This window comes from Sphaeramia orbicularis, chromosome 24, assembly GCF_902148855.1.
Source record: "Sphaeramia orbicularis chromosome 24, fSphaOr1.1, whole genome shotgun sequence".
Taxonomy (NCBI): domain Eukaryota; kingdom Metazoa; phylum Chordata; class Actinopteri; order Kurtiformes; family Apogonidae; genus Sphaeramia; species Sphaeramia orbicularis.
Genome location: NC_043979.1, coordinates 33,465,774 through 33,482,264, shown reverse-complemented (window position 1 = coordinate 33,482,264; position 16,491 = coordinate 33,465,774). Strand labels below are relative to the sequence as shown.

The 16,491-nt window shown below is 35.4% G+C and overlaps 1 protein-coding gene across 1 annotated transcript in view; it reads right to left on the bottom strand.

Moving 5' to 3' along the window:
• Positions 1-16,491, bottom strand: part of enpp1 (ectonucleotide pyrophosphatase/phosphodiesterase 1) — an 85,566-nt gene that overhangs the window by 16,870 nt on the left and 52,205 nt on the right. Inside the window, exons 11-18 of the mRNA XM_030127749.1 lie at positions 15,895-16,026; positions 15,756-15,787; positions 15,490-15,617; positions 12,412-12,481; positions 9,454-9,541; positions 5,880-6,064; positions 2,764-2,803; positions 26-186 (exon numbers count right to left, since the gene is read on the bottom strand). Of these exons, the coding sequence (XP_029983609.1) occupies positions 26-186; positions 2,764-2,803; positions 5,880-6,064; positions 9,454-9,541; positions 12,412-12,481; positions 15,490-15,617; positions 15,756-15,787; positions 15,895-16,026 (836 nt within the window). The remainder of the gene's footprint in view (positions 1-25; positions 187-2,763; positions 2,804-5,879; positions 6,065-9,453; positions 9,542-12,411; positions 12,482-15,489; positions 15,618-15,755; positions 15,788-15,894; positions 16,027-16,491) is intronic.

Here is a 16,491-nt window from a genome sequence, read left to right as displayed (position 1 = left end):
AAGAAGGCTCCGAACAGCAGCTCACCAGGGGCTCGATGGTGTACGACACCCAGAGGGGCATGTGGCGGTCTCTGCTGTACCCGTTGAGGTAGTCGGAGTGATGGAGGAGGCAGAAAACGAAGTCTGGTTGCACGACATGAGGGGTGCCAAAAGGATGGTGGAGGCGCCGCAACACAGCTTTAACACCTGAAGATGAACACCACAACAGCCATAAAATCAATTATTTATTGTGTTTGGGAGTGAAATCTGATTTTATCCACTTTTTAAAAAAATTTATTTAACCTTTTTTAACCAGGAAATATTGAATTGAATATACTTCATTGATCCCCCAAGGAAGAAATTCAAGTGTATACAGCAAAAATCAGAATCTCACCAAGTGTATTGTTCTCTTTTCTAGTCAAAATATCTCATCACACTTAAAATATGACAATCGCCTAAAGAGTAACTTGTAAGTGAGATATAAGAACTTATTTTTAGACAATAGATCTTGAAAATCTTATGTCAAGAAATCTTATCATGATAATTTTCACTTGTTCGATTCGCAGTTTTTTTTTTTTCGCTTTAAGCAAAAAAAAAAAAAATCATGAATTAAGCAAAAAAAAAAAATCTTGAATTTAGCAAAAAAATCTTGAATTAAGAAAAAAAATCTTGATTTCAGCAAAAAAAATCATGAATTAAGCAAAAAAAATAAATCTTGAATTAAGCAAAAAAAAAAAAAAAAATCCTGAATTAAGCAAAAAAAATCTTGAATTAAGCAAAAAAAATCTTGAATTAAGCAAAAAAAAATCTTGAATTAAGCAAAACAAATCTTGAATTCAGCAAAAAAAATAAATAAATCTTGAATTAAGCAAAAAAAAAAATCATGAATTAAGCAAAAAAATCTGGCAATGAAACAAGTGAAAATTATCTTGGTAAGATTTCTTGATTTAAATTTTTCAAGATGCATGGTCTAAAAATCAGTTCTTATATCTCACATACAAGTTCCTCTTTAGGTGATTATGTCTTATTTTAAGTGTGATGAGATATTCTGACTAGAAATGAGAAACATACACTTGGTAAAAGTTAGATGTTTGCAGAGTGTATTCCTGCTTGGTTTGTTTACAGAACATACTGTGTTCAAGTGTGTACAGCAGTGCAAGACAGCATGCGTCAATACAATAGAAAAATGAAGACATAAAAATATAAACAATATAAACAAGTTTGTTAAAACGGCGAAAGTGCCAAGAAGTAGCAATATAATAAAGATAAAGTAGCAGTAAAGTGTGCAGTAGGTGACTTATCTAATATCCCACTGAGATAAAGAACCTCTTTTACAAAGGAGTCCTGGCCAAGATAAGCAGCAGCAAATACCACACACAGTTACAGGATTACACAGTTCAAACACATAAACAAAGACATTCGATTATAAACAGTTAGTAAAAATAACATTTATAAACAGGTGAACCCACACAGACCCAGCGCTACTGTTGTGTCAGTTCCCAAATGAATTTTTCTCTCTATTTAAGCTTTCTTCAGTGATTTATCACTATTTATTATAATATTATCCTCTGTATTTTGAACGTTTCACTGTAAATCATGTATTTTCTAGATTTAATTTTCTATATTTGATTTAGATATTCATGAAAACTTATTTATCAAAATAGAGAAAACTGATTTTTTCAGTAAAATCTATCATTAACTGAACATAAACTCACTGTCTCCATCCACTGTCATTTATCCTACTATCAATCCATGTAAATAATTGTTGTAAAATGCAGTTTGTCATCTTTTAATGGTCATCAGATTTGACCCATTTGGACGTTCAGAGGCTGCGTAGTTACCATGGAAACACCATCCTCTTCTACAATATTGATTCACCAGTAAAACCCATGGAAACTGATCAATGACAGTGGATGGAGACACTTGTTTTTATGTTCAGTTATTGATATATTTTACTGAAAAAGTCACTTTTTCTTCCGTTTTCTCTGATTTTGATATAATAACCCTCAACTTTAGCTTGAGTTTTTATGAACATCTACATGATTAGTAAATTAAATAGAGGAAAACACCTGATTTTCACTAAAGAATGCAAAATACTGGGTATAAAATTAGAATAAATGGTGATAAATTACTTAAGTAAAGTTAAAAATAGAGAAAAAGTCATTGGGAACTACCACAAAAATAGCACTGGGTCTTTATGGGTTAATAAAGAAAATTTCATAATAAATTGTGCTGATATTTTCATAATTTCATAAGAAGAAGTAAAAAATATTTCATTCCAACTTGGGGTCAACAGTGCATAATGGTTAATTTTAAGTATTGTAGTTAAAATTGTCTTACATTTGAATAAAATTAACAAAAAAATCATTAAATTTAAAGCTGCAGAAGCTTAAATCTGGGGGAAAAAACTGATAAAATGTGAAAACACACATCTTCCTTCTGCAGCTCTCTCTTTTCAGTCCAAATTAATAAACTAAATATAAATGAAAAATTCACAGTGAAGCCACTTTTCTAAACTTTTGCGAGTCGTGTCCACGTTACATCTGGCAGAATTTAATCAGTGATTGACAAATACAACGGTCAGTACCTGTCTGAAAATATCTGTGATTAGACAAACATATGAGGCAGAAGGCAGATGTAAAAGTCATATGTTCTACCAGGCCACTTGAATTAAAATATGCTGGAAAGTAATTACAGAATTTCTTCCCAGTGATGGTGGGAAAACACACTGAAGAGGAAAATCTGTCCAATAAAGATGCAGAAACAAACTGAAGTGATACTTACTGGCATTAGTGTTTAGAAGTTGTCTGTTCATATCAACCTCCTGAAAAAACAACACATACATTACACAGTGTTTAATACATTTAGATACAAATATTGGAAACGATGAACCATAGAAAGGTTTAGATCAGGGGTTTCAAACTCATTTTAGTTCAGGGGCCACATCAAGCTCAAACTGACCTTTAAGTGGGCCGGACCAGGAACACAGTAGCATAATTACCTGTAAATAATGACGACTCCAAATTTTTCTTTTTGTTTTTGTGCAATCAAAATTCAATTATGAAAATATGTACATTTACAAACTATCCAAACAAAATGATGTGAATAACCTGAAATAACTGAAATTTCTTGAGGAAAAATAAGTGCAGTTTTAACAATATTACACCTCAATTTACCGTTTATACATACATATTACGGATTGGATCTACAAAGACACAAAATATTTAATAACAGGAAGAATAATGTTAAAATTTCACTGTCAAAAGTTCAGGTTTTTCACATTTTATTGTTAAAGGATAGTTTGCAAATGTTAATATTTTCATCATTTAATGTAAGTTTTTATACTAAAATTAAGAGAAAAATTTGGAGTTCATTATTTATAGGCATAATGTAATATGTTTTTCACATTAAACTAAGAAAATTTGGAGTCAGTATTTATAGGTTATTATGCTGTTATTTTAGTTGAGATCACATTGTTCTGTATGTGGAACCTCAACTTAAACGAGTTCGACATCCTTGATTATTAATATCTTAAGTGGAATTTTTACACTTTGCAAATTCATCCCGCGGGCCGGACTGGAACCTTTGGTGGGCCGGGTTTGGCCCCTGGGCTGCATGTTTGACCCCCCTGGTTTAGATTATGCACAAATATGATAATATGATGCAGACACTATGGACATTACAGTAACACACTAAACCAAAATCATTTGTTACTTGATTAAAAATGCTAGAACAAGGATGTCAAACTGATTTTAGTTCAGGGGCCACATACATAATATGATCTGAAGTGGACTGGACCAGTAAAATAATAACATAACCTATAAATAACTCCAATTTGAAAAAAAAAAAAGTACAATTACATATTCAAAATGTATACATCTACAAACTATCCTTTAAAAAGATGTAAAAAACATGAAAAACCTGACATTTCTTAGGAAAAATAAATGCAATTTTAGCAATATTCTGCCTCAGTTTATTATTTACGCATGTGCATTACAACTTACAGATCACAGTGGATCTACAAAGACACAAAACATTTAGTAAAAGGCAGCATATTGTTAAAATTGCACTTATTTCTCTTAGGATATTTCAGGTTGCTCATATTTACTGTGGTTTTTCAGTTTTTTTTTAAATGAAAGGATAGTTTGTAAATGTAAAAATCTTCGGTAACACTTTATAATAAGTACACACTATGAAGCATTAGTTAACCATTAACAAATATTCTATTCATCATTTATAAAACATATTTCTGACATGAATACTCATTAGTATATGGTTTATAAGCACAGTTATAATGGTTTTACTCATCATTCATAAGCTCATCTACAATGTGCTTAATGATTGTATTTTCATACTTTATAAATTATGGATTCAGCATTTAAACATTTAGTATTGCATCACTTACAAACCAGTTATGACGTGCATTTATGCTCGCACATACACTATTCAGACATGTACTAATGGTTAGTGAATATGTTAGTGTGTATTTTATACTAACTCACACATTTATTTTCCAATAGATGTCATATAAACAGTTATTAATACAGGAATTCAGTATTTCAGGTAGTTATAAAGCACTTACTACTCATTAATTAAGTCTATGGTGTGAGCTCATCTAAAGTGTGCACTATTTATGCCATATAAAGCATTTTAAATGAGATTTAAAGGTTGGTAATGCCTAAACACTCACAAAAGTCTGAGTTATTCTAACAAAGGAAAAACACAGCACATGGGATTATCAAACAAACTGCATGATTGAAAGATGAATGATTATGATTATGAATGAGTAATAGTAAAACATTTATAACTATGCTTATAAACCATATACTAATGAGTATTCATGTCAGAAATATGCTTTATAAATAATGAATTCAGTATTTGCTAATGCTTAACTAATGCTTCATAGTGTGTACTTATTATAGATTGTTACCAAAACTTCATGTAATTTTACTTTTTACACTTGGAGTCATCATTATTTATAGGTTATTATGTTATTATTTTACTGTTCTGAGATCAAATTGGGCTGTATGTGGACACTGAACTAAAATGATTTTAACATCCTTGACAGTTAATGTCTTCAATGTAATTTTTGCTTTTAACATATTCATCCAATGGGCCAGATCGGACCCTTTGGTGGGCCGGTTTTGGCCCACGGGCTGTATGTTTGACACCCCTGGGTTAGAAGCAAGGTTATTATCGTTAACGAAAACTAATGAAATGATGAACACTAGAATTATACAAACATTTTCGTTAACTGAAATAAATAAAAACTATAATTAAAAGAAAAAAACGATAACTAACTGAAACTGTATTGTGTGTTTACAAAACTAACTAAAATGTATAAAAATTATGGATAAAATTCCCTTCGTTTTCGTCTTTGTCAATGTCGGATTGATATAAAATCGATTTATTTCCCTCAAGCAATTTTAGCTGCTGGCACTATATGATATTTAACGGTCTGTCACTTCTCGTCACTTGTCATTTAGAGTCGTCCTCTCATCCCCACTCAACATGGAGACTAAAGTTGGGAGAAAGCAGCAGAGTCCTGTCTGGGATTTATGTGAATACGACGGAGAAGAAGAGAAAAGATATAAAAAAGATATAAAAAAAAAACTAAAACTAAACTAAACATTTAGAAAATAACAGAAACTAACAAAAACTAGCAAACCTGCTCTAAAGACTAATTAAAACTAACTGAATTAGAGAAAAAAAAAGTCCAAACTAAATAAAACTAAACTATAATGAAAAATCCAAAACTATTATTACCTTGGTTAGAAGGTGTTGGAACTACTGTGTCTAAAAACAACCCATATACTGGTGATATATGATATATGATATATATATATATATATATATATATATATATATATATATATATATATTGGTGAAGCTGTTCTCACCGACGTCGTGGTCTGCAAGCTGCAGGTGCACTGCAGGTCATCGGTGGGGGTGGGGTCATTTGCCTCACAGGGGGTGTCATGGGAGAGCTGGGCCGGGTGGACGGGCCGGTAGACCGGGTTCTTCAGCAGGTGGTTCAGGCTGCCGTGGGTCCCGTTGTTCGGAGCAGGACGGATACCGAGGAGGTCTAGAGGAAACAAGAAAAAACAGAACATCTGAAATATATCGCAAATGATCCTGAACAGTATTTGTGATTTTTCAGAACTCAAATTCGGATGTACTGGCACGTGTGTTGTTTTGTTAAAGCACAGACTTTTGTTTTAGTCAGATTTATACATGAGGTCTGGCAGCTGAGACAGAGGATGCTGTATTTATAACAGGACGTCTGTGTTAGGATTTGTCAAGTTGCCAGATATGGTCTGGGCTGCAGTCAAATAAATAACACTGGTCTACAATTTTTTAGAAATGATTTACTTCGAGATTAAATGTGCTAAATGTTACGTATTTTGATAAGATTAATTGGAAAATAAATGACAAAAGTGCCGGTTTGCTGATGTTTTCAAGGTATATGATTAAGTGTTATTACACATGTATATTGGTTTATTTACATTTATATAATAGTTTTATAAATCTTCCACTAAATAGAACCTGTAAAGTGAATGTATTCTAATGTGCAGACAGTGTTTTGAAGTAGATCTTGTAGCTCTGAGACAAATATTCCTTTTGAGTCAAACCCATTCTCTCGTTAATTCTTGAATTTCACATTTTGACCCAAGGCTGTATCTTGGAAAGTTCAGCCAACCAGCATTTTTGACTTGATTTTTCTTTATCAGTGACTCGTGGTAAAATTTCATTACTTTTATTCTGGAAGCATTTTCCTTGTAGACCAGTGTAACCAGTCATTGGCTGGCATTCTGTGACGCTCCGTTCTGATTGGCTGGCGTTCTGTGACGCTGCGCTCTCATTGGCTGGCGTTCTGTGACGCTGCGCTCTCATTGGCTGGCGTTTTGTGACGCTCCATTCTGATTGGCTGGCGTTCTGTGACGCTGCACTCTCATTGGCTGGCGTTCTGTGACGCTGCTCTCTGATTGGCTGGCGTTCTGTGATGCTCCGCTCTGATTGGCTGGCGTACTGTGATGCTCCGCTCTCATTGGCTGGCGTTCTGTGACGCTGCGCTCTCATTGGCTGGCGTTCTGTGACGCTGCGCTCTCATTGGCTGGCGTTTTGTGACGCTCCATTCTGATTGGCTGGCGTTCTGTGATGCTCGGCTCTGATTGGCTGGCGCTCTGTGACGCTGCGCTCTCATTGGGTGATGTTCTGTGACGCTCAGCTCTGATTGGCTGGCGTTCTGTGACGCTCCGCTCTGATTGGCTGACGTTCTGTGACGCTCCGCTCTGATTGGCTGGCGTTCTGTGATGCTGCGCTCTCATTGGCTGGCGTTCTGTGACGCTGCGCTCTCTTTGGCTGGCGTTTTGTGACGCTCCATTCTGATTGGCTGGCGTTCTGTGATGCTCGGCTCTGATTGGCTGGCGTTCTGTGACGCTGCGCTCTCATTGGGTGATGTTCTGTGACGCTCGGCTCTGATTGGCTGGCGTTCTGTGACGCTCCGCTCTGATTGGCTGACGTTCTGTGACGCTCCGCTCTGATTGGCTGGCGTTCTGTGATGCTGCGCTCTCATTGGCTGACGTTCTGTGATGCTCCGCTCTGATTGGCTGACGTTCTGTGACGCTCCGCTCTGATTGGCTGGCGTTCTGTGATGCTGCGCTCTGATTGGCTGACGTTCTGTGACGCTGCGCTTTCATTGGCTGACGTTCTGTGATGCTCTGCTCTGATTGGCTGGCGTTCTGTGATGCTGCACCCTGATTGGCTGGCATTCTGTGACGCTGTGCTGCCATTGGCTGACGTTCTGTGACGCTCCGCTCTGATTGGCTTGCGTTCTGTGACGCTGCACTCTCATTGGCTGATGTTCTGTGACGCTGCGTTCTCATTGGCTGGCGTTCTCTGATGCTGCGTTCTCATTGGCTGGCTTTCTGTGATGCTGCGCTCTGATATGCTGGCTTTCTGTGACGCTTCTTAAAATGCTTCTAATTGTTTGTCAATGTACCTCAGAAAGGAAGGTAAAAATAAATCAAAAATGAAATTGTAAAGCTTGTGTGTCACTTGCCATGATTGTAGAGCTAAATAAAATACCTAAAGACAACAGGATGGAATGTGAAAAATGACTGATAAGGTTCGTTTGTCAGCAGGAAAGATATTAAAAAATAAAAGCACGTCAACGAGCTTTTCATTCCAGCGGTCAAGGTCAGACTGAACATTAGTATCTGTTATACATATTTATTTTGTATCCGATAACATAATCTCTTAACCTTTACACTTCCTTTTCTGTGTCAGTGGGAGGAAACATGACTTATTTAGAGCAGTGATGGGTGCTTCTATGAAACTGGTCTCTAAAAACAGGACACGGGGCTAAAAATTCAAACCAGATGTAGACTGATGTTATGAAGCAAATTTGGAAGCACTTTGGGTCTATTTTAAAAATAAATATTTACTGAGATGAAAGAAAAACTATTTTTTAGATAAAACACATTTTTATATTTTTATATTTATAATGTTTTTGCATCATTTCATCAGATTTATATTTACCTATGTTTTGTACTTTCTGGACATGTAGTTTTGCACTTGGTTTTGTATTCATTTTGTATTATCTTTGGATGTATTTAGTTGGTTTGTCTGACTTTATACAGTATGATTTTATAGCTAGTTGTGTGTGGCTAACCATTAAGGTTATTATTATTTAGAAGGGGGCAGGAAATATAAGATTTTCTTCATTCTGACCCTTTTCGTGCATGGGTATGTACATGTTTGTTTACTTAATGATTATTGAATGTTTACTGATGAAATGCACAACCATGAACGAAATAAATAAATTAAATTTTATCTTTATACAGAAATTCATGTGTAACACTGTAAAAAGGACACGGAAATTATGCACTACAATTTTTTTTGTATATCTATTTATTCTCTCATAGGTATATTTTGGGAGTCAAACAAATTATGCAAGGTGGAGTGTTTCACAAAAATGACCGCTGTTCCAAAATCAGTTGCGATTTATATGTGTTTAAATGGGCAGGTTCCGCATGTAACATGAGTGGACACGATGGGTTACACATGAAACCTGAAATGAGACTCAGATTCATGAAAAACCTGCATGTGTGGATTAGAAAACAGACCGAGATCATCGAATTTAACACAGTGTCTTTATTTATAGCGGTATATAAGACCATTTACAACCATGTTTTCCAGATTAAATGCACTAACACTTAGGTAGCTTTTCATGTCACAATTTTGGTCCTATTTTTAGCCCCAATATTTTATTAAAAATTCATTAATTTTAGGATAGCTCGGAGCAAGAAGAGTGTAATTTTTTGCATTTATCTGAGGTCATCATTAGGTACATCCTGGGGGGAAATAAGTCTAAATTTCTCCTTTATTATTGGGTCTAAAAAGCTGGTAAATACTAAAATAAATCCAGTTTCATAGAAGCACCCTGATAAAAAAAACAAAAACCAAACTTACCACACATGAGGTTGTACACTTCGATGTTTTCAAAAGGGGGCACAACAGTGTGGTGTTTGAACGCTGGACCATAACCAATGAAGATCGCCTGGAAAAAGTAAACACACCTGAGTATACCAACATTCCTGCATTTAGTTTAACTGTGCAAATATTAACACAGTGTATAAATCTGGAGTTTTACTCTTTAACTGACCCTACGTGGCCTCGATGATAAATGTTTGGCAAAATCCACGTTTAGTCAAGACGCTGCTGTAGGATACGGAAATATATGGAAGTAAGTAAACCACCTTTGTGCTGTTTTTATCCCCTTTTTGAGCAAAGTGAAATCCATCTGCGGTGTCATTTGAAGGTATTTTTAAGAAGTCGGCCACCTTGTAACATAATTACACCCAGACAAATTCCAGTGTAAACCACATCCAGAAACATACACAGATTTACTGTGACGACTAAAGGACAGAAATCACGTCAACACATTTACAGAATCAACAAGGTCCGAGCAGAGAATGTATCCGTGGGCGGAGAGTTACGTCTCACAGCGAGTGCAATTACTGTATGTGAGTATAGAGTTTAAAAGAACGCCAGTATTTTAGTTTCTGTTGTTTATGCGTCAGTCTGCAGGTTGTATTTTTGATCTGTACTTAGAGTGAATCTCCATGTTTGACAAGATAAAAACACAGTGAAAACTTTAGATTACAGGTGTCAAACATACGGCCAAAGGTTCGAATCTGGCCTGTGGGATGAGTTTGTGAAATGCAAAAATTACAATATTAACCCTTTCATGCACAGTGGTCACTCCAGTGGACTGTTCTTCTCCAGCTGTTCTCTTATATATTCATGGGTTTTGTTGTTTTAGTTCCATATCAGACAACACAGTGGACGCTTATGCATATGTAACTTTGCTGCTCTTGATAAACGTGATCTGCAGTAACATGTGTGAGTGTAAATCAATTGTGGTTAGACTGTAATTATCATTTTTTCTGTAACAAAATGGGTTTTTTGTATATTATCTCCATGAAGTGAGTAATAACTAGTATTAGAGTATGTATAAATATGAGAAAACATCAGATTAGCAGCACTAAAAGTGTTTATATTTCATAGTTTTCACTGAATATCGGTAAATACACGTTTCTTTGCTTCAAAAATTAAACGCATCATATCCATTTGAGTGGACATTTTTGCAACTCCATGAAAAATAGGTTCATAAAAAGCTGTCAACTGCATTTTTTTTTTTTTTTTTCATGCCTAAAGAGGAATAAAAACGGGGGAAAAAATATGATTAGGGTTCTCATAATTCATGCATAAAAGGGTTAATAATCAAGGATGTCAAAATCAAAATTTAGTTCTGGTTTCACATACAGACCTTGATCTCAAGTGGGTCAGAGCAGTAAAATACCATCATAATAACCTATAAATAATGACAACCACAAATTTTTCTCTTTGTTTTGCTGTAAAAAAGCAAAATTACTTGAAAGTGTTGACATTTACAAACTATCCTTTTACAAAAATATATAGTATATAATATAATACATAAAAACCTGAACAAATGTGAACAACCTGAAGTGTAATTTTCACAAAATTCTGCCTGTTACTAAATATTTTGCGTATTTGTAGATCCACTGTGAAGTGTAAGTTGTTTTAATAATATTGTATAGTAATATTGTAGAAATTGTTCTTATTTTAGTTCTAAATTCCAAAATTTTAACATTATTATGCCTGTTACCAATTGATTGTTTATCATTGTTAAGTTGAAACATAATATTGTTAAAATCGTGCTTACTTTTCTCGAGACATGTTCATGTTATTATGTTATTAGATTTTTAAGGAAACTTTGTAGATTTAAACATTTTCATGTAATTTTACTGTTCTTATTTTACAGGTCTGACCCACTTGAGATCATAGTGCAAAATATCAGATACTTTTCGGATTTAGGACCACATATGAAAGTGGCCTGAGTTGGATTTTTTAAAATTGGATTTGTGCTGTTCAAACTGTTTTTAACAGATCGGATACATGTCACATATGGGCAAAAAAATCGGATTTGGGCTGAATTTGCCTGCAGTCTGAACGTAGCCATAGTGGACTGAATGTGGCCCTGAATTACAGTGCGTCTGACATCCCTGCTTTAGATGTTGAAAACGGCTCTTTATTACGGCAATAATTCAACATAATCTGAAAAAATGCTAAAAATGTTATTGCCGTTTCAAAGTTAAATGTAAGACAAGCAGAAATACTTAACCATAGCATCAAATATTTTCCTATGTTTTTAACAAAGATGTGTTGTTACAGCTCAGTCAAATATGTATGTTAACACTACACACCACAAAATACTGTTGCTGTATTTTTTATTTATTTTTTCAATTTTTTTTACATTTGAAGAAAAATAAATGTGCCATAAGGACAGAGTTTATCCACAGGCTGCAGATTTTTTTTTCTTTTTTTTTTTTCTTTGATGTTGTCATCTGCTGCACAGATAAATAATACAAATTCAGAACAGAAAAAAAAAAAACATCAGAAATTAAGTAAGTCAAAGTCAAAGTAATAAATTAATAAATCTGGAACTGAACATTAAAATAACCAAAGTTATTTTTAGTTTTTGGATATTATAGTTTGACTAAAATATGCATTTCTGATTGATATGTATTTATTTAGTAGTTGGGAAATGTTATTTATTTTTTATTTTTAAGTGATGCAGTACATAAAACATGTGAGAGACATAACAAATAAGACTAAACAAAAACAGATGCTAATTACATATTCATCATTATGCATTGGTGTGTGTGTGTGTGTGTGTGTGCATGTGTATGTGTGACAGAAAAAAAATGAAAGAAGACAAAGGAATTCCGGTTGATATTTTTGTCGACTGGTTCCTAGTTTTTCTCAGAACAGGATACATGCTGATAAATGATTATCATAGCTGTAAAAGACAAACACACACACACACTCTTTCCTTTTTCTGACCTGCATGTTGGTGAAGAGGTTATCTGAGCCGTGGAAGCCGCCTTTACAGTACTTGATTTCCTTTTGGCTTCTGAGAAAAAAACAGAAAAAAAGGAAGAGTGGGAGTCACTTAGGTTTTTTTATTTTTTATTTTTAGTGACGTCTGTTTTCTTTGCATTTTGAAACACTTCATCTGACGTTCAGGGTCAGAAAAAAACAGTTCCTTAAACCACAAAACAAAGACTTTTGTTTAGTGCGTCTGATTCAGTTCTTCAGTCTGAAGTTAAATTCCATAAGTGCACAAATGCAGTTTCTCAGAAAAGATGTATATTATATAATACAGGGTGGGGAAGCAAAATTTACAATGAACATTTAGTTGTTTTTTCTCAGCAGGCACTACGTCAATTGTTTTCAAACCAAACATATATTGATGTCATAATCATACCTAACACTATTATCCATACCTTTTCAGAAACTTTTGCCCATATGAGTAATCAGGAAAGCAAACGTCAAAGAGTGTGTGATTTGCTGAATGCACTCGTCACACCAAAGGAGATTTCAAAAATAGTTGGAGTGTCCATAAAGACTGTTTATAATGTAAAGAAGAGAATGACTATGAGCAAAACTATTAGGAGAAAGTCTGGAAGATACTATTAAAGAAGAATGGGAGAAGTTGTCACCCGAATATTTGAGGAACTCTAGCACAAGTTTCAGGAAGCGTGTGAAGGCAGTTATTGAGAAAGAAGGAGGACACATAGAATAAAAACATTTTCTATTATGTCAATTTTCTTGTGGCAAATAAATTCTCATGACTTTCAATAAACTAATTGGTCATACACTGTCTTTCAATCCCTGCCTCAAAATATTGTAAATTTTGCTTCCCCACCCTGTAAACGTGTATGCTAATTTATACCCTCCAAAAACAAATAAATAAATAAATACATACTATTTTTCTGGATTCATTTTGCATCTGTATGTCACATTTTACAGCTGCAAATGTTTAAGGTCAATTACTGTATAAAATACTGGTAGTTTAATCAATGCACCAGTGGATTACATTCTAAAACACAGGTGTCAAACATGTGGCCCAGGGGCCAAATCCGGCCCGCCAAAGGGTCCAGTCCGGCTCTTGGGATGAATTTGTGAAATGCAAAAATTACACTAAGATATTAACAATCCTTTTAGTTCAGGTTCCACATTCAGACCAATTCAATCTCAAGTGGGTTGGACCAGTCAAATACTATCATAATAACATATAAATAATGACAACTCCAAATTTTTCTCTTTAAAATGTAAATATTTTCATGTATTTACACTAAAACAAAGTGTAATTTCGCAAAAAATGTGAATAACCTGAACACATATGAACAACCTGAAATGTCTTAAGAGAAGTAAGTACAATTTTAATAAAATTCTGTCTGTTATTAAATGTTTTGTGTATTTTCTGTACATTATTATGTACATATGTGTAAATGATAAACTGAGGCATAATATTGTTAAAATTACACATTGGGGCACATTGTCACGGAGTGTTTGGAACAAGAAAGCTGAGAGCGGTTCGTCAGTGACCCCTCAGACGAACCCTGGGATTGAAGTCCGATGTGTAATAGTATGGGAGGCATATCCCCCCTGCCCCAGCCTGATACCTGGGGTTTGTGGGTTACTCGCTAATCTGCGCGTCACTAGTGAGGGGGGGCTTTATCAGCAGAACGCACCGCATCAGGGCTGGTTCACTTTTATTTTTATTTTTGCAAAGGCAAACAGGAGACTGTTGTGGTTGAGTGGATCATTAGTGCGTACAGTCGTATGTATCTATATCATGCTGTTCTTACAGTACCAGTCAGGTCAAATTGGATAATCTTCCATGGCACACCTGATGATTTTTTACGGCACACTAATGTGCTGTGGCACACTGGTTGGGAAACACTGCCCTACACACCTCAGGCCAACTGCAGCATCTGCACTCTCCCAGGACTCGGCTCAAGACCGTGGGTGACAAGGCCTTTGAGGATGCAGACCCAAACCGCCTCAGGACTCCACAGACAGTGGTCGCTTTTAAAAAAAGACTAAAAACCTTCCTTTTTAGAAAAGCCTTTTCTGGTTGATTTTATCAGTTGTTTTTACTACCTCCACCAAGTGAAACAGCGGAGGTTATGTTTTTGTTGGGGTTTGTCTGTCTGTTAGCAAGATAACTCAAAAAGTTATGGATGGATTTGGATAAAAATTTTCAGGAAATGTTGATACTGGCACAAGGAACAAATGATTAAATTTAGGTGGTGATGGGGGGAGGGGGCTGATCTGCCTGAGGGGAGGTCTGCGCTCTCCGAGTGCTTTTGTAGTTTATTGTACATTTTTACTTTTCATTGTGCACTTTGAGATTTGGTGTCAAATGTAAAGTGTGTTACAAATACAATTTATTATTATTATTATTATTATTATTATTATTATTATTATTATTATTATTATGTTCAGTTAATGATAGATTTTTACCAAAAAAGTCCCTTTTTCTTCAGTTTTCGCTGTTTGTTATATAATAACCCTCCACTTTAATCAGAGCTTTTATGAACATCTACATGACCAGTGAGTTAAATAAAGGAAAATACCTGACTTACTTTGAAAAGATGCAAAGTACAGAGGATAAGGTTAAATAGAGAGAAAAACTCATTTGGGAACTGCTGCAAAAGTAGCACTGGGTCTCTATGGGTTAAGAAAGAGGGGAATTGTAAACCCAAGCCATATATGAACAGCTAATCCTCCAGTTTATCACAAAATTACTTGAGTTTAAGCTAAAGCTGTGAGACAGTCTTAGTAGAACAACATGTATTTGCCTCTCACATGTGGTACAAGTATAAAGCTGCATAAAATAGAAATACTCAAGTACAGTACCTAAAACTTGTGCAGTTCTTGAATATGCTAACTTTTCTTTGACTTTTTCTTCTGTAATAAAGGACCGTATATCTTTGAGAGGCTGAATCCAACTACCTTTCCGGTGTTTTTCTTTTTAGTTTTCATAAACACCATTAGAAAACTCCACACCCTGGCTTTAATCCCACAGACCTTTTCCTCCTCAGACAAAGACTAAACATGTGTGAGCCTTACAGCGCCGCCTGCCAGCCCTCCCTCATGTACAGATGTCCTCTCTCGATGCGTACGTTGTTGGCGAAGTGCATCCGTTTGGGGAGGTTCTCTTTGAGGTACGGCCTCATTGGCTGGTCAGGAGTCCTGCACTTCAGAACAGACACAGATGAGGACAATCAACACAGAGCACACAGAGAAGGGCGTTTGTTTGACAGGAGATCAAGCAAGCAGATAATCTTTCATTCTTCCTCTCAATACAAAAGACACATTTGAAATATTTCGCATACCGACAGATTCTTCACCAGGCCCTCATAGTCGACTGGGGGGAGAAGAGAAACGAGGGGGAAAGCGTTATGACGGTTACAAACAAAGTGACAGTGTTAAGATGATGGGAAGGTGTAAAACATCATCCACATATGCCCTCACAGGAGAAGTAGTTCTGAGGAAGGGCACTGGGTCGGATTCGAGCGGCCGGGCCTTGAATGACGGTAAAGTCGTCAACTTTGTCGACGTAGGACGACACATACGCCGCCCTTTCACATGTAGCTTCCTCCATACCTGCAGAAACAGAAAAAAGGAGTTTGTTTTTCATAAACTAGCAATATTTGTTTGTGAATTTGACAAATATAGGGGTGGGGGTGGGGGTGCAGCTGTGGCCTAGGGCAGGGGTGTCAAACTCATTTGAGTTCAGGGGCCACATACAGACGAATATGTTCTAAAGTGGGTCGGACCAGTAAAATAATATAAATAATAGGATAAGAACTTATAAATAATTTCAACTACAAAGTTTTCTCTTATGTTTTTGAGTGGAAAAAGTCAAATTCTGTAATGAAAATATTTACATCTACAAACTGTACTGGAACACAACATGAACAAATATGAACAACCTGAAAATTCTTCAGAAAAATAAGTGTAATTTTAACAATATTACACCTTAGTTTATCATTTATACGTGTGCATCACAGCTTACAGATCACAGTGGATCTACAAATACACAAAACATGTAGTAATAGGCAGAATACT